Source organism: Trichomonas vaginalis, chromosome V, assembly GCF_026262505.1.
Source record: "Trichomonas vaginalis G3 chromosome V, whole genome shotgun sequence".
Taxonomy (NCBI): Eukaryota; Parabasalia; order Trichomonadida; family Trichomonadidae; genus Trichomonas; species Trichomonas vaginalis.
In genome coordinates this window covers 27,371,052-27,391,210 of record NC_067207.1, presented here as the reverse complement: position 1 = coordinate 27,391,210, position 20,159 = coordinate 27,371,052, and the positions used below count along the sequence as shown (strand labels likewise).

General features: G+C 34.4%; 14 protein-coding genes and 5 pseudogenes across 19 annotated transcripts, besides 2 other annotated features; 5 read left to right on the top strand and 14 right to left on the bottom strand.

The window, feature by feature from the left end:
- Positions 1 to 4,401: part of a mobile genetic element that runs on past the window's edge.
- Positions 335 to 745, top strand: TVAGG3_0412700 (uncharacterized protein; the record flags this gene model as incomplete). The annotated part of the gene is made up of 1 exon (XM_051233144.1): positions 335 to 745. One exon carries the CDS (start codon positions 335 to 337, stop codon positions 743 to 745), a length of 411 nt encoding a protein of 136 aa, XP_051102874.1.
- Positions 774 to 974, bottom strand: TVAGG3_0412690 (uncharacterized protein; the record flags this gene model as incomplete). The annotated part of the gene is made up of 1 exon (XM_051233143.1): positions 774 to 974. One exon carries the CDS (start codon positions 972 to 974, stop codon positions 774 to 776), a length of 201 nt encoding a protein of 66 aa, XP_051102873.1.
- On the bottom strand, positions 1,442 to 2,135 carry TVAGG3_0412680 (annotated as a pseudogene). Its single transcript has one exon. A coding segment is annotated over exon 1 (694 nt).
- Positions 2,351 to 2,800, top strand: TVAGG3_0412670 (annotated as a pseudogene). Its single transcript has one exon. A coding segment is annotated over exon 1 (450 nt).
- Positions 2,817 to 3,206, bottom strand: TVAGG3_0412660 (protein of unknown function, DUF4108 family; the record flags this gene model as incomplete). The annotated part of the gene is made up of 1 exon (XM_051233142.1): positions 2,817 to 3,206. One exon carries the CDS (start codon positions 3,204 to 3,206, stop codon positions 2,817 to 2,819), a length of 390 nt encoding a protein of 129 aa, XP_051102872.1.
- TVAGG3_0412650 (Poxvirus D5 protein-like family) lies at positions 3,274 to 3,858 on the bottom strand (the record flags this gene model as incomplete). The annotated part of the gene is made up of 1 exon (XM_051233141.1): positions 3,274 to 3,858. One exon carries the CDS (start codon positions 3,856 to 3,858, stop codon positions 3,274 to 3,276), a length of 585 nt encoding a protein of 194 aa, XP_051102871.1.
- An 832-nt stretch (positions 4,402 to 5,233) lies between the features above and the next one.
- Positions 5,234 to 20,159: part of a mobile genetic element that runs on past the window's edge.
- Positions 5,922 to 6,158, bottom strand: TVAGG3_0412630 (uncharacterized protein; the record flags this gene model as incomplete). Its single annotated transcript, XM_001319029.1, has 1 exon — positions 5,922 to 6,158. One exon carries the CDS (start codon positions 6,156 to 6,158, stop codon positions 5,922 to 5,924), a length of 237 nt encoding a protein of 78 aa, XP_001319064.1.
- On the bottom strand, positions 6,207 to 6,647 carry TVAGG3_0412620 (uncharacterized protein; the record flags this gene model as incomplete). Its single annotated transcript, XM_001319028.1, has 1 exon — positions 6,207 to 6,647. The coding sequence occupies one exon, from the start codon at positions 6,645 to 6,647 to the stop codon at positions 6,207 to 6,209; it is 441 nt and encodes a 146-aa protein (XP_001319063.1).
- On the bottom strand, positions 6,678 to 7,464 carry TVAGG3_0412610 (annotated as a pseudogene). Its single transcript has one exon. A coding segment is annotated over exon 1 (787 nt).
- TVAGG3_0412600 (uncharacterized protein) lies at positions 7,781 to 8,253 on the bottom strand (the record flags this gene model as incomplete). The annotated part of the gene is made up of 1 exon (XM_051233140.1): positions 7,781 to 8,253. A coding segment is annotated over one exon (473 nt), but the record flags the coding sequence as incomplete, so codon positions are not given.
- TVAGG3_0412590 lies at positions 8,284 to 8,714 on the bottom strand (annotated as a pseudogene). The gene has a single exon. A coding segment is annotated over exon 1 (431 nt).
- On the top strand, positions 8,760 to 9,020 carry TVAGG3_0412580 (uncharacterized protein; the record flags this gene model as incomplete). The annotated part of the gene is made up of 1 exon (XM_001319026.1): positions 8,760 to 9,020. One exon carries the CDS (start codon positions 8,760 to 8,762, stop codon positions 9,018 to 9,020), a length of 261 nt encoding a protein of 86 aa, XP_001319061.1.
- On the top strand, positions 9,045 to 9,902 carry TVAGG3_0412570 (uncharacterized protein; the record flags this gene model as incomplete). The annotated part of the gene is made up of 1 exon (XM_001319025.1): positions 9,045 to 9,902. The coding sequence occupies one exon, from the start codon at positions 9,045 to 9,047 to the stop codon at positions 9,900 to 9,902; it is 858 nt and encodes a 285-aa protein (XP_001319060.1).
- On the bottom strand, positions 10,765 to 12,410 carry TVAGG3_0412560 (annotated as a pseudogene). The gene has a single exon. A coding segment is annotated over exon 1 (1,646 nt).
- TVAGG3_0412550 (uncharacterized protein) lies at positions 13,847 to 14,320 on the top strand (the record flags this gene model as incomplete). The annotated part of the gene is made up of 1 exon (XM_051233139.1): positions 13,847 to 14,320. One exon carries the CDS (start codon positions 13,847 to 13,849, stop codon positions 14,318 to 14,320), a length of 474 nt encoding a protein of 157 aa, XP_051102869.1.
- On the bottom strand, positions 14,729 to 15,556 carry TVAGG3_0412540 (KilA, N-terminal/APSES-type HTH, DNA-binding family; the record flags this gene model as incomplete). The annotated part of the gene is made up of 1 exon (XM_051233138.1): positions 14,729 to 15,556. The coding sequence occupies one exon, from the start codon at positions 15,554 to 15,556 to the stop codon at positions 14,729 to 14,731; it is 828 nt and encodes a 275-aa protein (XP_051102868.1).
- Positions 16,866 to 17,531, bottom strand: TVAGG3_0412530 (uncharacterized protein; the record flags this gene model as incomplete). The annotated part of the gene is made up of 1 exon (XM_051233137.1): positions 16,866 to 17,531. One exon carries the CDS (start codon positions 17,529 to 17,531, stop codon positions 16,866 to 16,868), a length of 666 nt encoding a protein of 221 aa, XP_051102867.1.
- Positions 17,695 to 18,633, bottom strand: TVAGG3_0412520 (organellar and viral DNA polymerase type B; the record flags this gene model as incomplete). Its single annotated transcript, XM_001319023.1, has 1 exon — positions 17,695 to 18,633. The coding sequence occupies one exon, from the start codon at positions 18,631 to 18,633 to the stop codon at positions 17,695 to 17,697; it is 939 nt and encodes a 312-aa protein (XP_001319058.1).
- TVAGG3_0412510 (integrase core domain containing protein family) lies at positions 18,968 to 20,053 on the bottom strand (the record flags this gene model as incomplete). Its single annotated transcript, XM_051233136.1, has 1 exon — positions 18,968 to 20,053. The coding sequence occupies one exon, from the start codon at positions 20,051 to 20,053 to the stop codon at positions 18,968 to 18,970; it is 1,086 nt and encodes a 361-aa protein (XP_051102866.1).

Here is a 20,159-nt window from a genome sequence, read left to right as displayed (position 1 = left end):
AGGAAAATTTGAGAGGGTTTTCGACGATAAAGTACTGCTACTGTCAGTAAAAGTACTGCTACTGTCAGTAAAAGTACTGCTACTGTCAGAAAAAGTACTGCTACTGTCAGTAAAAGTACTGCTAGTAGCAGATATTTTTATCGTTGTGGTCCGACAGGACACAAACGGATGACTGACGTTCCACCAACCGAGTCCATTCCCAAACCAGAGGAACCTAAAGAACCACAACAGTCTCCTCAGCAACCTCAGTTCCAGCAAGTACCTCCGAATTACTACCAATTTCCACCTCAAGGTTACTACCCACCACAAGGCTTCCAACTACCCTCCTCAGCCTATGCCTTACTTCCCCAACCCTTGGTTGTTCCAGCAAGCTCCACCCCAGCAATTCCAATTCCAATCTCAATCGAAGAGAGACCAAGACTTCGAAGAAGGTCTGAACCGCTTACGCAAAGAGTATGCTACAGCTCCAATGGAAGACGACAGGCTTTCAGTCTCTTCCCTCAAATCGACCGATTCGACTCGTACCACAGATTCGGTTCGTGACCGTGAAGACTACCTCAAGCAGTCTGAGAGACTCTTCATCCTACAACCATTTACAGTTGGAGCTCTCAAGAACATGCGCAATTACGAAGGTCAGACACCAGCTGGAGACCGCAAAACAGACGTACTCGCAAGAGCCGTCCAGCTCGTCAAAACAAAGACGGAGATAGTCGACTTCATACTTGCAGCTTGCCCTTACAAGTAAAAAAATAAACAATTACGAATTAAACTTTTTACTCTTTCTTTTCTGAGTTGTTTAGAGCTGGTTTCTCTTGTAGAAACCTTTCGTACTCTTCCATGGTCATGTAATTGCGAATTTGGTACGCAATTCCAGGTTCGTTGTTTTTGAACCTGATGTATGTAACGCTTCCATCCTCCTCAGGGAAGTAAGCTGCTAACATCTGACCAAGTTTTCTCGGTGACTCGGAGCTCATAAAAATGTCACTTTTTAAACGTTAAGTTTTTAGTCTTAATTTACCCTTTGTTTGTCAAGGTAGTATTGGAGTGCAATTTCTCCAAATTCTCTGTGTCGGAGTTCTTCAGCATTTTCCAAGGTGTACCTGGAGAACTCAAAGAAGTTGTCAAGAACATACTGCCATGCTGCTCTTCTGAGTTCGTCGGTATTTTGGAAGTGTTGCACCTTCGAGTCTTCGGACATGAAAAAAATGACACTTTTTCTATTAAACCGTTTTGGCATTTCTCATGAGTGAGTATAGTTCTGCCGAACCATTGGAAGAGAAGAAGTACCTTTGCTGGCAAAAGACAAAAATAGTTGCCTTAGTTGTCATTGCAATTGTACTCGTAATTGAATTCATTGTACTTCTCTTCACGTACCTAAAACTCAAGGACGGCATATGCTTTAAGAAGCTACCATCTTACTAAGACTAAACACTTAGATTTTTCAAGCTTGACTTTTTACAATTTGAACTTTGTTTGCGTAGATATGAATTCTGAAAGAAGTATGAGGGTCTTGTATGACTTTGTACTTCTCCCATAGTTCATGTCTGTCAAACTTACCTGCCATGGACTCTTTCATAAGTTCCATGAAATCGTCTTCGGACAATCCGGGGAAAAGTATTATGTCAGTAAGTATTCTTTTAACATCCTTACTTAAACTCTTTGCTGTCTGTACACAAATGACAACAGAGATGTTAAAGTGTCTGAGCTTCTTAAGAATTCGACACATATCTTGTTCTCTATTCTTTAACAAAGGATGAGAAGCAAAGTCATCTAAGATAAGAAGACACCTATGAGGGTATGTCTTCCAATCGTAAGATTGCAATTTCTTCGAAATGTATTCTATCTCTTTCTGTTTGTTTCCGAAGTGTTTCTTCTCTAATATTCTCTGCATTTCCTCATTTGGGTCTTTAAACTTAGAATTTATATACTCATTTATAGCATTATACTTCAAAACTCTTCTTTGGTACTTCTTTATCCAATCTAACAACTCAGTATCCTTTATACATACTAACTTAGACTTCTTTATAATATCTTTGAACGAATTGACGGTTTGGTCAAATTGACCAGAAGTCGAACAAATACACTAACTCATAGAATGGGTTCTTCTCATCTAGTTCTTGTTGTTGTGCAGCCATTTTAAGATAAGTGAAAGTCTTACCAGACCCAGGTGGTGCAATTAGACCTGTTATACCATTCTGAGCAAATAAGAACTTGTCATGTATAGGCTTTATCTGAGCATTTTCTAACTTCCTCTTGTTCTTATTTAAAACATTCTCAATTTCTTGTCAATGTCAGCAAACTTTTTTTCTAACATATTTTTAGAAAAATTAAAATTTTTATCTTTTAGAAAATGTCTAGCGATTTCGCTATCTATATTCGAGACAAACTTTTTGACAGCAAAACATCTGTCGACCATAAAATCTTACATAGTGTAAACAAGAAAGGTGAATTTGTTCTAAAGTTCTGTTTCTGGGAATATGAACAAGAACCATAAAACATTACAAAGAGCAGTCTTAAAATTTGTCAATGACAGACTTGTTGACAGAGATGACGCCGATTGGAAAGATGAAGTCCAACAAAAGTTCTTAGAATGCAAAGAAGACACATGCGGTGCTCTTGAAGATGAAATAGAAAACAGAATAGATGAGCTATTAAAGGACAAAGAACTTTTACAGAAATATGGTTCGGAGAAATTTGACATATCTCCACCAGAGAAGAAGAAGAAAGAAAAGAAAGAAAAAAAGTAGAAGAGAAGAAAGAACCTGAACCAGTTCCAGAGAAAAAGAAATTTGACATGTAAAAATAAAATTTTATTTTTAGAACATTTCTGGGTCAATGTCAATGTTCTCTTCCTCTTTAGGAGTAAACACTGGCTTAGACTCTAAAATCTTTTTACCCAATTTACCTTGAACTTCTACAACTTTAGACTCATAATATTCATAGTCGTCTGTCTTCTTTGGTTCATAAGGTATAACAAGTTTGTATGCTTTGCCTTCTTTAAGGTTTGAGAACCTTCTGTCAAAACTTTCTTTGACTGTTAACAAACCTTCTATGTCTAAGTCTTCAAATTTCGCACCATTTTTAGTCACAATAGCAAACTTAACTGGTTCGATGTTCCAAACTTTGCTGAATGAAGACTTTTCAAAATGGTAGAAGTAAACATTCAAATATGTGAATGGAGCTAACTTATCTTTGACTTCTGTCATGTATTTATTTACTGAGATGAATTTTGCCATCTTTTTCTATCGGATAAAAAAATATTTTTTTTAAAATTTACTCAGAAAAATTTTTCTTTGTATATACACCATTCTGTACGTCTAAAATACTTTTGACATTTGCCAAGAATGTACGTTTAGAAGCTGCCATATAACCATATTCTTGACAATATTGTTTATATTCATCATATAAAGACTTTTCATATAAACACTCAAAGTCGCTTTCTTCTATGAACAGTTCATATACACTCTTGTTTGCTTCTAACAATGTTTGTCTCTCTTCGGTATGTGGAATTTGTCTTGGATTGAACTTTGAAATATCTAATGTCATGAAATATGAGAACAAGTGGTTGTAAAAGTCAGATGTCAAAGTTTCTGCTAAGTCGTCAAAATATTCTGTATCTTGCATATGAGAATCTGACGTTCTGACAACTACATATCTTCTGTCAGAACTTTCTAACTTCATCGGAACAGCATTGTTTGAAACCATAATGAAGTTTGCAACATTTTCACAAACTCTTTGGTCTTTATACTTTCTTTCAACAACTCCAACTTTGTCTGTTATAAGACTCTTCAAAGCATCTGAGTTCAAAACTTTTGTTGTATCTATACTTTGAAGTTCATTGCAAACTATAAGTTTCATATTCTCTATTGAGGAGTTAAACTTGCCACAGATTTTTTCTAAGTTTGTCATATTAGGGTTCGAATAACCTTCTAACAGTTTGCATAAGATATCTGTAAAGAAAGTATTCTTACCAGTTCCTTGTTTTCCAATTATAATGAGAGCAGTTTCATTTTTAGCACTTGGATGTTGTAAGATGTTTGCAAACCAACATAAGATATACTCATAAACCTTTTCGTTTCCATTGCATATAATTTCTTTGACATGGTCTAACCAAGCTTCTATAACATTTTCTTTCCATTCTACTTGTTCGTATTTATATCCAGTGAAGATAGAATAGAAGTTTGGAGAAGGTGTATAGAACTTTATACCTCGAACTGAAAAATCTTCTAACTTTGACAATAAGATATCCCAAGCATCTAACATCTTCATGCCAACTTGTACGACTTTTATTTTCTTAAGTTTCTGTCTACATTCTTGTTCTGAAACTATTGTCGCTTTAGGTTTGTTAAAGACAACATCCCATTCTTTCATGACATAACATTCTGGGGCAGAGTCGACATAAAATGACTAAACGTTTCAAATTCTCGACTGATTTGTTATAGTCTCTAAATGGACACATATTTCTGAATGCTTGGAAGTCATAAAAATCTGAAAACATCTATTCTGTACATTTTTATAAAAATAAAAAAAAATATTATTTTTTTATTCTTGACTTTGTTGTTCCCATTTGTTGCATTTGTTGTTCTTGAGCTATTTGTTGTTGAAGTTCTTGTAATACAATACTTTCACCAGTTGCATCTTCCAATTCGAAACTTTCTGCCGTCATTGACAAATACATAGGACATAAAAGTTTTACAGGAACAAAGTTTGCGTCAACTAATGTCAACGTTATACTTGCCAAAGTGTTTGAGTTCACTAAGGTGAAAATTCTGCATTCGAATGAACAATAGGCAAACCACAGAGAAAGTATTGTTTATACGCATAAGTATCTTTTGGTCATAATAGTTTCTGTCGACATCGAATAACACTTTGAACCTAAGTTTGAAACAATATATAAGATTGGTGTGCTTAATGTCAATGGAAATAGACATTCCTTGTATGACACCTTTTCCTGTTATAGGAAACTGTTGGTAGTAAAAACCAGAAAATAAGTTTTGTATTATAGCTCATATCGTTTATAGTAAAACTCAGTCGACATCCAAACATAATGAAACCTGCTCTAGTTGCAGCACATGTTACACCCGTACTTAAAGTATTAAATAAGTCAACAAAACCTGTTGGTGGTATATCTGAGTAAGTATCTTCAAAGGAGTATTTTTTACCATTCACAACAATAAAGTCTTCTGGTGTCAAAAGAGCAAAACAGGCTTTAGTCGTCATTGTGTTTAAGGTTAGTTAGTATACATATCAAGGGTACTGAGGCACTGTGCGCCTCCTTACCCATTATATGTGAATTTGACACTTTACAAAACCGTTAACGTATATTTTACAACACAAACGACAACACTAACTTAACCTTAAATATTTACAAACCCGCCAACCACTTCACTTCACTAACGTTTTCACAAACGACTTCACTAATGTAAAAAAATAAACGTTCTCACTTACAAAAGTATTGCAACTCCTCCCATTGCTGTGCTTCATAAACAGCTCATAATCTTCTGACTCACTTTCTTCTTCATATAGGTCAAAATCACTGTCATAGTTTATACCTGTAAGTTTTACAAGCTAATGAAACACGCTTACCGTTTGTATCATATGCTTGTATAAACTTTCCATTATGCTTGTAGTCATAAACGCTCAAACTAACTTTACCTTTTCTCCCTCGTATCTGATAGAATGTATTTTCACGAGGAACGAAGAACAAATTCTTGAACTCATGACCGTTGTAGTTTGTTATCTCAATAGTTTTCGTCATTACATCCAAAATAAAATAAAAAATTATATAAAAATAAACTTAAAAATTAATGATATTACTACCTTCACGCGTATGAAAACATAGCACAAAAATAAATTTAGGTGAAGAGGTGAGATCTCACCTCTTTTTTCACCTGTTTTTTCACCCTGTTGAATTCATTGCTTTATAACTCTCTTCCTTTCTCCAACTCTTCTAACTTCTTCTTAAGTTCAGCAATGTTGTCCTCATGAAGTTTAATCTTCCTTAATATACCTTCTCTATCTAATGGTTGCTTTATCTTTCTAAACTGAACTCTACCATCCTTCATAGTATGAACATAAAAACCTTCTGGAACCGCTCCTGATTTAATGTATTCTACCAAAAACTTTTGTTTCATTGCTTCAGTGACTTTATTTGTCATTTCAATCAAATAAAAATTTTAATATTAAATAAAAATAACGTTATTTTTTCAGTAAGGAAACGCAGGAGTTTTACGATTTATTTGAGGAGTAGGTTCTGGTTTAAATGTTGGAGTCGGTTTAGGAGTTGACTTTTGAACAGGAGTTTGTACTTCCATAGGTTCAGGAGTCATTGAAGGTTTTGCTTGTGAAGGTGTCGGAGTTTGTTTAACTTCAGCTACTTCAGTATTATTTACAACATTTGCTTTATTTCTTTTCAACATCATAACCGCTCCTGCTGTAGCTAGCAAACCTAGTGGGAGACCATATCTTATATAAGGACTTGACCAAATGCTATTTTTGACAGGAGCTGGTGGAACACCTAACCTTGGTGAGACTGCTCTTTGCCATTGTGCAGCTCGTAAGAAATATTCAATAGGTGCTCCATAATCGTTTGGTAAAGTTTGTTTCATAGATGGTGAAGGTTCACGAGAGCTTGATGAAGAACTCATTTATAAACTTTAAAAATAAACGTTCATCCTTTATTCCTCACTGTCGTCCGTGGCTAAGTTATAGTCATCTAATCTTATTATGGGGATGCCTGACTGTCTTACCTGAATGGCAAAGCAACAATCCCTCATAAATCCAATAAGTGGCTTTGGTACATTTTCAGTTGCTAGTTCAATAGGTCCTTTAACAGACAATTTGTATGTTATTGGAGCAATAGATGTTTGACCTTGCTGGAAGCAAAAGTCCACTTCTGTTGGAAAACCACATAAGAAATGTGTGTTGTCATAGCTATCCCATTTATGTTCCACACTACCATCATCCACCAATGACCTCATAACATCTTCATTAAATCCTATCATATCATTGTTTGTATTGCAAGCGTTCGCAACCATTTCATAAAATACAGGTCCATATGATTTTTCAGGTTCTGCAGGCATATTTCCATAAGCTCCCATGGAAAGCTGAAGATATTTAAACTTAGGGTTCTCAAAATTAACATAATAGTTGTCTTTCTTTCTAAATAGTGCCCAAATACTTTTAACATTAATAGGCGTATAAGCTGCTGTAAATGTTGCACTTGAACTATCTGTATTCTTTGAGAATGAACCGTCCATAGGAATCCAATCCATAACTTTAACAGGAAAACATAAAGCCTCGTTTGTATAATGTTCTACAAGTTCTGTAAATAAATTTAGGGTCTAAAGAGAATGACTTTGGATGAATGAAACATTCATTAAAATCCATCTTTGTTCGAAATAGTTGCTGGGTTACAGTTGTAATAGTAACTGTTCCACTAGCTTCTACTGACTTCGTTATCATAGTGAATGGTTCATTCCATGGAACAAATTTATTTGTCGGTGGATTTGAATCTGAAGCAAATGCAACTTTAAGAGTTGGATTGAAAGCAATGATATCATTTACAGATATAGATGTGCATTGTAAGGCGTCGCTACTGAACTTTACTTTAAGCTGAATGTTTCCTGCAAAAGCTGGAATAAATCGAATAGCTTCTAATGGAAGGAATCTTCTAACAGGAATTCTTAAACGAAGCTTAAAATCAAATGATTTTCCTGCTGTAATTGGACCACTAACAATTTGTCCTGTTCTGCATGTTCCCGAATGACTCCATACATCTTCATGTCGAGTCTTTGAGAAAACATCTACTTTCTTTATTTGTTCGGTAGTTTGTGAGTTTGAAGTTATATATGCTTCTTCTCTTGCGTTGTCTTGAGAATATACGATACGACCATTTGCAAGGATTTGATATCCAGCAACTGCATAGAAAGCGTCATCGAAACCAATCCAAAATCCTGGTGGGTTTGTTTTATTGGAACCTGAACCAATTTCTTTATCTACAATAAATTGACCTTCCATTTTATACGTAATGAATGTATTGTAAAGGTCCAACATATTTTCACCAGGAGGTGAGAGATTGAATGTTACCCATGTGTTATCTTTAGCAGTTCCAGGTTGTGATGGAATCTTTGCGTCAGAATATTTTCTATTAGTGTCACCAATTTGAACTGCATTGTCTATGATATCGAAATATGAGCGAATCTGATGAATATGCTCTGCTGGAGTAAATTCGTTTAACTGTTCGTTCTGCATGTATTTACTTCAGATAAAAATATCTATTTACTTCATTATTCTCACTCTTCTTCTTGGCATTCGTGGTGGAAGTTGTTTCTTGACATTTTCAATGAACTGTACATTCTCTTTTGTCTCAACTTCTTTCACTGGTGGGTCAGGGTTCTTTGACTCGGTTTGTTTTTCAATGAAATTCACGAACTTTGCAATAAGCTCTTGGTTCGTTATTGAAAGTACATCTGGCTTCTTTTCTTCTGGTTCTATTGACTTTCAGTTTGAATAGAAGGCTTAACATGGGCTTCGTGGACTTCGCCCTTGCCATACACCTTAATGTTGTCGCTTTCTGCATTCGCTAATGGAACCTTTCTTTTTCTTACGTATATTTTACCATCTTTACTCTGACTTACGTAATAGAAAGGATGTTGTATTCCTCTTGCGTCATTTAATATAATAGACTCTCGCTCTGATTTTGACAAGCTCATTTTACATCGGTTAAAGTTTTAATTTTGTTTTTTATCTGCAGTCAAATGACTCAGACAAACCCTACGGACAAGACCCAAGGGGTCATAGATGTTGAAGCATTGAAGAAAGAAATTCGTGAGCAAATTTTATCCGAACTGAAGGAACAAAAACAAGAACAAAAGCCAGAGAGACCAAAGAGAAAACTTAGTGAAAAACAACTTGCTGCATTAGCTGCTGGAAGACAAAAGAACTCAAGACTACTGGCGAAAAAAGCTAGAGAAGAAGCTGAAGCAAAAGCTAAAGAAGCTGAAGCAAAGAAAGAGTAAATGGTTTATTTTTATCGGAACTAAATGTATAGACAAATACCTTTATCTGTTGCGTTCAGTAGTGAAAACCCTGACGTCAAAATAAAAGGGAACAGAGTAACGTTTAAGTTTCCAACAGACTGGATTGTGAACATAAATGAAGAGAAGTACATTGGTATAACAAATATGTACATTACGAGAGCATTTAGGAAAGTTGACTTTATACTTCAAGTCGAGATAGAAAATGACGAACAGTCTTTAAGCGCCCAAAACATTCACATATACAAATACTTTAAAGACGATACAACATTGCTACAATGTATGATTTCATTTAATGAGATGTTCGAGAAAAAGTTTAACATTGAAGTACAAACTTTACAGCCTTTACGTGAGTTTCTTGCACAACTGAAAGAAGAAGGTAGTCAGCCACAACTTATAGACTTTCATTATGAATTTAATGAAAATGAAGATGGAACACATGACTGTCAGTTTGTTATATATTCACCATTCAATGAAGTCGCTAAAGAGAAAGAAAATCCATTACGTATAAGATTTCAAATCTCTGAACCAAGTGATGATTTCAAGAATGTTTTCAATTATGATGCAATGCTTCCAAGGAAAAATGAATTTTCAAAGATTGTAACACCTGGCATTTGGGATAGAAAGCAAGCTATTCTTTTCTCTAATATAGCCAAAGGCGTTGAAAATGAGTTCATAGGTCATACAAGAACTACACCACTTCCTAACCCTAAATACTATAAATTAACTGGCTTCAATCGTGAGTTTTGGATAGACATGTTCTCCACTCATGACCATAACTGCCCAGTGTTCTTACCTCCAGACCATAAGGACTGTCTTTACATTGAAGCACAACTCTTAAACTCTACAATTGCTGTATTGTAAATGACCTCATGGGCTTCGCCCTTGCCGCTAGCGGCTTATTTTTATCATGAATGACCTCATTGCTGACAAAAATAAATGACCTCAGAACTTCAACTTACGAATAAAGCTTGTTTTAGTTGTTATTGAGAAGTTAAACTTTTCAGCAAAGCAAGGACTAGAAGACTTACATAAGTCAAATCCAATCTCTTGACCATCATGAAGTGCTTTGTAAAGTTTCATTAAACTGAACTCAGAGTCTTTGTCATATGTTCCAACAGGTATGTGAATGTTCTTATCTTCATTGTAATAGCATTGTATAGCTTCAGGAAACATTTCATTAGCTGTTAAAGCAAGAACGTCTTGTTTTACACCTTTACAACGTGCATGAAATGCAACTTCATTTAAATCATTCGTGAGTAAGTCTATGTAAGTCTTCTTTCCACAAAATATTGACTTGTATGCTAAACTTTGTTTTCCAGGTGTTATTTCTGCGAAGTCAGAATGAAATTGACCTAATGTTTTACCAATAAGTTCTCTACCGTATCTCTTCTGAAATTCCTGAGCTAACAGTGGGATGTCTTCATTGAAAATATGCATGCTATCGCAGTCCTGGTAAAATATTTGAAGACCCATATCTTCAGCAGTACAGAATACTTCACACATTATTCTCTTCGACATAGACAGAATGTTAACACCAAGTGGACAGAAGTTAAAGTGTCTGCAAATGCTTTTCGTTAGCTTGAAAATAGTTTTATCTGAACCATCCAAACCTTCGAACTTCACTATATGGTTGTAGTTTCTGATGGCATATCTTATAGCATCTTTGTCATTACTATGGTTATTTTTGACTCAATAGGAGATAGAATAGTTTTGCCATAAATACTGTTCAGAATGAGCTTTATATTTTCTTGCAAAGGATTTCCTTCTTTCTTATACTTTAACCTTAACTCAAACAACTTCTTTACTTCATCTCTTATTCTAATATCTCTGTTTCCATCGTAATAGTATCCTTGCAACACTTCACATTTGACACCTTGATATTTTATGAGGTCTTGTAATGTTATATGGTCAACATACATAAACAGCAAGTGTTTGAACTTCTGGGAACGTTAAGTTCTGGATTTAGTTCAGGGTCACAAACTATTAAAGGAAAGTGTCTATGTATTCCAATCTCTGTTATCTTAATGAGAACAAAGAAGCCAGACATAAACTTTTCACCAATGGGTTTTGGTCGTCATCGAATAAATGTCTCATGAGATACTCTGTGCTTAACATTTCTTTCTTCATAACCTTTGGAATACCTTCTAAAGTATAAAGTCTTGCTATAGCTGATGGATATAATGAAACAGCGTCGAAATCAGCAATGAGTTTCTTTTCGCTCTTTTGTTTCATGTTATCTGACAGCATACATCTTCCACCTTGAATACAGCGTGAAATAAACTCTCTTGGTTTATTTGAGAGGTCATATAAATTTCCATTCGGGAAGTACACTCTGTTCTCAAACAATTTGTTAGCAATAGAACAAATACTAACGTAGTCATATACGTTTAAATCAAACCCTTTCAATATGTCATTGCGGAACTTAACAAAACCTTCTCTTAAAATTCTTACATCTTGTTTGCAATAAAATGTGCTATATTTTTCTAAGTCGAAGTGGTTCTCATCTATTCTGCAACCTTTGATGGAATCTATGTTTTTCATGAACGTTTCAATATCTTTTACAAACTTACATGCTTCAGAAATGACACCAGTTCTGTTGTCATTTGCTAACAAAACACTGCTGTAGTAGTTGTATGGAAATACTTCTTTCGGTCCTGTTTGTAAGTTAAACATAGCAGGAAATAGTTTAAGCTTCTTATTTATAACACTGTAAGAGTCTTTTATAATAATTGCCCTTCCTTTATATAAGCCAGTTATTTGCATTGTTCGTGAACCTTTAATGATGGGAGTTCCTTTCACTTCTGTCATGTGCCTTAAGATGAAGTTTATTTCATAACTGAGGTTGTGAAAATATATTAAACTCTTGTCAGGAAGTCGTTCCAAAAATTCTGTTGCACAGTTCTGACCCCAAATGCTTTCACTCACTGAACCATCTTCACTGTCATAACAGATGTTAAAAGCTTTATGAAAGCCATCAGTGCTACACTCAAAGTCAGCAAAGAAAACGTGCTCAGGAATGAACTTGCACTTATTTTTATTTACTTCTTTTGACTCGGCTTTCTTCTTCAGTTGTACACAATACTTTGGAGCATATGTCAAATCTTTAAATGGTGCAAGGTTCTGTTTATATAAGTCAGTCGTATATGTGAAAAGTTCTCCATAAGAAATAGGTTCGAAATATTTGCACTCCCACAATGTTTTCATAACATCCCATAACGGTGTTGTTCTATCATAACGAACTACATATTTGTTCTCTCTCTTTGTATAAATCTTCATCTGTTTCTCAATGTTCATTCCACCACACTCCTTCAAGATTTCTATATAGTTGCGAATGAAATATGTTGTCATTGGTAATCTTTCATTTAGCATGTAGTGGTCTTCAACAAGAAGTAAGTCAAGAGTTCTAACAGTTTCACATTCTTTTGGTATATATCTCTTTATTTCATTATGTCTTGAGTCATTGAAATAACCAATGGTAACATTAAATGCTATACCTGTTGCGTCAGAAATTTCTTGTACTTTACTTTGAGGAAAGTCTCTAACACGAATGACTTCTCTCATGTGGTCAATAGTTTCTTCATTTACTCCAGCCTGAATGCAAGCATAAACGAAACAATTATCTTCTGTCATAAGTGTTGCAGTTCTTTTGTTCAGTTCATTGAAGATTTGGTAGCGTTCAAGATTTATAGGTAATGTGCAAAGATACTTCCAGAACTGACCGCTTCTCTTTTTATAAAACTTCTTTTCACCATTATCTTTCCAAAAGCTTTCTATAAGTGCTGGGTTTCCTGTTTGCTTAAGAGCTTCCAAAATGGCTTTCTGGTCATTTGTCAGTGTGCTTTCATCTCTATATGGTCTCTTTTTTGGTTTGCCTTTCTTTACATCTGACATCGTTAAGCCTTCATATTCTGTTAAATCATACATCTTTATTTCAGTAAGATTCTTTATGTTTGTCAAGAAGAAGTCATAGTGCATTTCAACAATACCTGCAGCATTTGCTTCTATCTCTGATATAAAGTTCTCCTTCAAGAGCTGATGTAGTAATGTTCCAATATTATTGAGGTTTAACGTAGAACATTCATACTTTCCACCAAGTTTATAACATACCATCCATCTTTGTTGGGAGTTTATTTTAATCTTCTCTAAGAGTCTCATGAAAACCTTACCGAAATGTTTGTGTAAGTAGTCTCTGTTTGGTTCATCTAAAGCTTCGATGTTAAAGTCAATGAGTCTATTGCCTGTCTTAACATTCCTCTTCCTATTCTCTTCATCTTTCTTTAACCATCTCTCACCTTCTTTTGGTTTGTCGTCAATGGAACGAATGACATCGTTAGCTTTGCGAACTTCTTCTATAGCACTTTTAAACATCTCTCTTCTCTGTTGTTTCAGTGTGTCATCTCTCTTTCTTGTTTCACCAACGTTTGCATTTGTTATGTCAAACATTTCTCTTCTTACTTCATGAGGTACTGAACGTCTATGATATAAGTCAATAGCAACGTCATTTAAAGGAAATGCTCTTGCATGGACTTCGTCCTCGCCGCGTTGCGGCTTTATGAACTCATGAATTCTATCATAACTTATTGCACCATTATAGTCTTTAATGAAGTCAGCGAGTGCCTTTTTGTTTGTTGCGTAATGCTTTGCAACATCTATATTAGCTTCTGTTAGAAGTTGTTTTATTTCCGAGTGTTCTAACTTAGACAACTTCCGATACATCTTTAGTAGGAAATAAAAAATATTTTTTGAAAAAATTAGATTAGATTTTTTTAAGTTATTTTTCAAAATAATTTAATATTTTTATTTTAATGAAACACATGCAAGATTGCAAGTTCTTTTCATACAATGCTCTCGCTACAGCCATCAAGAATGACTTCAATAATGCTTCAAATGTTAATGTTATCTTTAACAAGAAGTTTGTGAAAGAATCTAAGTTTGGTCAGTATGTCAGACCATTAGCTATCGTCATTGACCGCAAACGTTATACTTCACAAGAGTTAGCAGTAGTTTTGAAACAAAAGAGTTTCTTCGTGAATGTCAAAGATACTCATTATACTGTCATAAAGAACTCTAACATTGACTTCTTCAGTATTGCTTTAAATCTTTCCGAACAGAAAGAATATAAGAAGGGTGAAACAAATGTGAAATATTATCCTTCATCTCTGAAAACAATAACGAACAAAGATGTTATACAGAAATTCTTACCAAAGGTTGAAGAAGCTTCTATTGACATTGACGAAGGAAGTGAAATGGTTGAAGAAATAGACCCTGAAGCTTTATAAGAAAATTTATTTTTATTTTTTTATTCCTATGCCAAAGTTATTGGTCTTAGAACGGTGGTAGGTTCACAAATCGCGAGGAGTAGCGGTCCCCAATTGAAAGGAGAACATCTTGAGAACAGAGCCCTGGCCAGGTGATGTTTGAGAGGTGTGGTATAACACGCGGGAATTATCTTTACTTCTTCATTTTTTGTATTTGACGGGAATTAATTCTTGATTTCAGGGATTTTTTTGACGAAGTGCAAATCTTCACTTCGTCAAAAAACAACAGTTATCTAATGAAAAATGAAAGTTATTTCTTATTTATCTCATGAAAGTAATTCTCTTAAAATTACTGACAACATGACATTTTGACAACAGGTACGAAAGGAGGAAGGCATTTATAAAAAAATAAAATTAGCTTAGATTTTTTTATTCTTCCTCTTTGAAGTTATCGAAATATTCTGTTATTTTTTCCTTCAGTAATGTTAAGTCTTCTTTGAATGTAAGTATTGTGCAACCTTTGATGTCATAGTGTGTTTGAGGAAGAGTATTTTTGACAATTTCCTTTATTTGCTCATTCGGTGTCATTGAAATCGGTAAGTTTTCACGATAGAACCAGTTTCTGTCAGATTTATATATCTTAGCTAAGTCATAAAAGCTCTTGTTGTTTCTTCTAACTAAATGCAACATAACCATATCTCTGTCTTCTTCATTTTCCATCTCTTCAGTATATATCATATACTTATAACTCTTTTCCTTTCCTTTTGGTACCGAACGTGGTATTCTTTTCTGAATGCTTTTGTCTTTTGCTTCAATGACTTCATCTTTTGCTTGAAGTTTCTTTTCCATCTCTCCACGTTCTGCTTTATATAGTTCATCTAACATCATGAAAATATAACAAGCATAACGAGGTGAAGCCCACATTGCTACAGCATTTACAAGAAGTCTATGAACATAATAACCTTTCAAACCAGGTGCCAAATTCTTGCGATTTTCATACGAAATCTCTTCCCCCGGTTTTCCGAGGGAAGCAATCATATGAGGAAATTCTTCTAAAAGTTCTTTTGTCTGTTGGTTTTCAAACCAATGATATGCTTGCTTTGTAGAACGAAGAGCATTCATTATACTTTGCATTTGATACATGTCATCTTTGACTGAACGAATGAGACGGAGTTGTTTGTTATATTGTATGTATTCGTATTCTTCATTTATGGCTTCATGAACGATAGCAGTTGTTGTGTTCTCTAATGTTGACATTACTGTTCTTACATACAAAATAAAAAAATAAATAAAAATAAAACTAACTTTATTTTTCTGTGTTAAAGAAATGTTAAAAATTCATGGTTACATATGTGAAAAGAAGTCACGAACAAATGAAGGTCATAAGATTCAGCATATAATTCTGAATTGAATGGTGTGTCATACATGTCAAACCGTCAAGAATTGAAGGAGATACGCGGCTATAAAGATTTTGGACATTTTCTGACACACACCCTGAGGGAAAAGTGACAAAACACGACGATAGAAAAGCGACAAAATTGAGAGAAAGTTGTCCCCCGACCAAAATGCAATCATGTTGAAAAGTGACATTTGTAAAGTTGGACGATAGGATTTCCTGAAAAAGTGCAAGATTTGTCTTGAAAAAAATACAAGATTTGTCTTGAAAAAATACAAGACTTGTTCTGAAAAAATACAAGACTTGTCTTGAATCAGGACAATTGTTCTCAAATTTGAGAACTTTACAAGAAAAACTGACTAAAAAGTGCAAGTCTTGTTCTGAATCAGGACAAGATTTGTCTTGAAAAAATACAAGACTTGTTCTGAAAAAATACAAGACTTGTTCTGAAAAAATACAAGACTTGTCTTGAATCAGGACAATTGTTCTCAAATTTGAGAACTTTACAAGAAAAACTGACTAAAAAGTGCAAGTCTTGTTCTGAATCAGGACAAGATTTGTCTTGAAAAAATACAAGACTTGTTCTGAAAAAATACAAGACTTGTTCTGAAAAAATACAAGACTTGTCTTGAATCAGGACAAAACTTTACAAAATGTAAACTTTACATAACCGTTTCTATCGTACATGATATTTAGTTGACATTGTAAACTATCTTCATGTAAAGTATGGCGGTTTGAAACCGTCGGGAACCTTCACTTTTTTGACAAACTTTCCTCAGCAATTTTTAAATTTTGTGAAAACTCAACGGTTTGACACGTGCCATATGTCATTTTTTGACGAAGTGAAGATTCGCACTTCGTCAAAAAAATCCCTGAAATCAAGAATTAATTCCCGTCAAATACAAAAAAATGGTAAATGAAAAGGGTGGTCCCCACCACCCGTAAATCTATATTAATCTAGTTCAAGTGGGGGGAATTCAATAAAAATATATTTTAGGTGAAGAGGTGAGATCTCACCTCTTTTTTCACCTTTTTTTCACCCCAGTTATTTTATAACCGTTTCACATGGTAAACGTTATTTTTGGAATTTGTGAAAACTCAACGGTTTGACACATGCCCTATGTCATTTTACTCAGAATCTCACGAATTCAGCAAAAATAATGAGTTCATTTACTCGCAATATTTTTGTACAAAACGACCCCAAACTTTTAACTTCTTTTCTGCAGCTTCTAATGCTATCTTAGCGAGTTCATATTCTCTAAATTCTCTCTTTAAATCTTCTTGTTCCCATTGGTCTAGTTCGTATGGAGAATCTCTATAACCATAAAATATCTCACGTTCATGTTCTAATTGTTTTTCGCGCACTTTTCTAACTTCTTCTTCAAACAAATGTTTTGCATTCTCTACTGTATCTTCGAGTTCTTCTTCATCTAATTTCTCATGAACTTTCTTGTCTATGGAGTCCATAATATCTTTGACATAAAATGCATACTTTACAGAGCACCATTCAGCAACAAAATGAACGAGGTCAGGATGTATGTAAATACCTTTGAATTCATTTATAACGCCCTTAGTAAGCTCATAAAATGCTTGTTTTGAGGTTGAGCCACTTTTGGCTCGACCGCATTCTTTCATCCAAAACTCAAGAATTTCCTGCATTTTAGCACTATTGAGAAATCTGTTTAAATGGTTTAACTTTCCTGCTTCTCTTGCCATCTTTGTTGCATTAATGTAACCATCCTTGTCTCTACGTAAGACTTCAATACCGTTATAAGTGCCTTTTGTGAATGTTTCGCCATTAGATTTGTTCGTGAATGTTTTTGCTTCGACTGACATTACTGTTCTTACATACAAAATAAAAAAATAAATAAAAATAAAATTAGCGTTATTTTTCTAACTAATGAAATTCATTATTTTTGTGCTGAATTCAATAAAAATAATGTTTAGGTGAAGAGGTGAGATCTCACCTCTTTTTTCACCTGTTTTTTCACCTCTTTTTTCACAAGCGTTTTACATGAATTGTACGATGTATATTTGAAATCCTAAACAGTTTTGTAGCTTCTATTTCTTCGCTGAGGATATCGAATGTTCTAACAATGCCGAAGGTTTCTTTATACTTCTTCTTGACGTCAGATAGAAGGAAATCGTCAGCAATTGGATAGTTTTTGTTCAGAAATGCTAACATGTCCATTTTATTTTCTGCTGGTTTTTCTGCTTCTTTCTTTAAGTCTGCATAGTCGTTTCTCATACGTTCTATCTCTTTGACGGAGTAGTTATATTTCCTCATTGCTGCTTTACATTTTGAACATTGCGGATTCATTTTTGCGTTATACATTGAAATAAAACCAGCTAGAACAACCAAGGCGTCAATGGTTTTCTTTAACTCAAAGGCAGTTGGTTTTATCTGTTCATGCCATACCTTACCTCTTCTATCTTTATCTCTTATCTGCCATACACATTCTGCAACTAATGAAACAAAGTTGTCGTATGTCTTAAACTCCACCGATTTATATATGTCAGAGATGTTCTTATATACCATGTCGCAATCTTTGTCCATAACTTTATGGTTGCAATGATATCCTAGAAAATCATAATTTACCTTTCGTATGAACTTCTTTATTTCTACTGAGTCAGTTGATTTCACTTCTATTTCATCGAATTCATGAATAGTGAGTTTTTGTTGTTGGATTTCAGGCAATTTGGGTAAATGGTCAATAATGTCCTGCATGTCATAAAGATATTCTTCATTTTCTTCATCCTGTGCGGTACAGTCTAAATTACTTGTTAAAAGTTCCTGCTTTATCTTCTGGATTTCTGTTTCAAAAGTAAATGAAGAAGGAATAAAGCTTTTCATCTCTACTAACATTGACATAGGATTCATGACTAACGAGTTTGGTGCTGTTGTTTGAATTGTTGTTGTGCCGATTGTTGAAATCATATCTTTTATACAAAATAAAAAAATAAATAAAAATAAAACTAACTTTATTTTTTCTATCTTAAGGAAATTCATGAAAATTCAAGAGGGTAGAAATGAGGTGAAAAAACGGGTGAGATCTCACCTCTTCACCTAAACATTATTTTTGGTGTAAATTTCATTGACTGACTGACTGACTGACTGACGGCACAAAGTGGCTTAACGAAAACATTAATATATAAAATTCATGAAAATTCATGAAAATTCACGAGGGTGAAAAAACAGGTGAAAAAAGAGGTGAAATCTCACCTCTTCACCTAAATTATATTTTTGTCTGATTTACATCTAATGAAAAAGTTTAGAAGAATTTTCTTATTCTTTCTGGCATATTTTTGTCTTTCCAATACTCCCGCTCTAATGGTCCCAGATGAGTTGGTTTAGATTCTCTCAAGTTCTTAGATGGTATAACATCTTCAACGCCTCCTTCATATCTTACTTTATAAGTGTCATCGTTTATGTTATAGCCAAGTATTTCAATAACCACTCCTCGCTTTGCTTCGTCAATGGTTTCAGCAAGTTTGCCATTACTACTTTCGACTAATTTATGACGAGGATAAAACGCAATAGAGTCGTCGGCAGCTTTTATAAGATATCCATTACCTTGCGTAGAGTCTACGATATAATAATTTCGACTTAACCTTAAACGTTTCTTTGTCAACGGTTTGTCGTCAAGAACTACACGAACTTTTGTACCAGGAATGAGGGTAAATTGTGTTGAATTTCTGATATTTTGTGTTTGGCTTCGTTTCTTTTGTATATACTTTTCTTCTTGTTTTTGTGTCATTGAATTTGGTGTATGTCCTGTTGTAGAATGCGTTGAGGAATTATATACTTCGAGAAAATGTTTCATTGTTTCTTCGGTAAAGTCTCGCTCTTGATTTAAATCTCTGAGAGTCCTTATGAAGCGGTTTATGATGCCGAGTATGTTATGGTTATGGTCTTCAGTAGTGTAGTGAGTTATGTTATGCTTAATGAGAAAATCTGTGATTTCATTGCCGAGGTATGCACCGTCTTGGTCTGATGTTAAAGTACTTGGGCTATGTTCTGCTACAAACTTTTGTAAAACTCTTAACACTTCACGAGTTCCTTTATTCCTCATTGGATATGCATATGCTTTGCGAGTGTTAACATTAATGAAGATGAGGAATGGTTTATGTCCTCCTTTTCTGCTTTGAATGAGAGTGTCAAATTGGTATGCGTCAGGAGTGTTGGAGTAAATTGGTAAAAAGTAGTCGTAAGGGTTTATTTTTGTTTGATGTACAACATTTTTGTCAAAGAACCTTTTCACTTCAGCTCTGTTAGTAAATCCCCAACTCTTTGCAGCTTCATTGAACTTCTTAAATGACCTCCATGGATGTTGTTCGAATACTTCTTTCAAGCTCATTTATGTAAAAATAAAGATTTTATTCTAGGCTCAAGCGCGTTCATTGAACGCGGTACCATGCGAATACAGTCATAAATGGTGGCATATAATCTTCACCCAAGCCTGT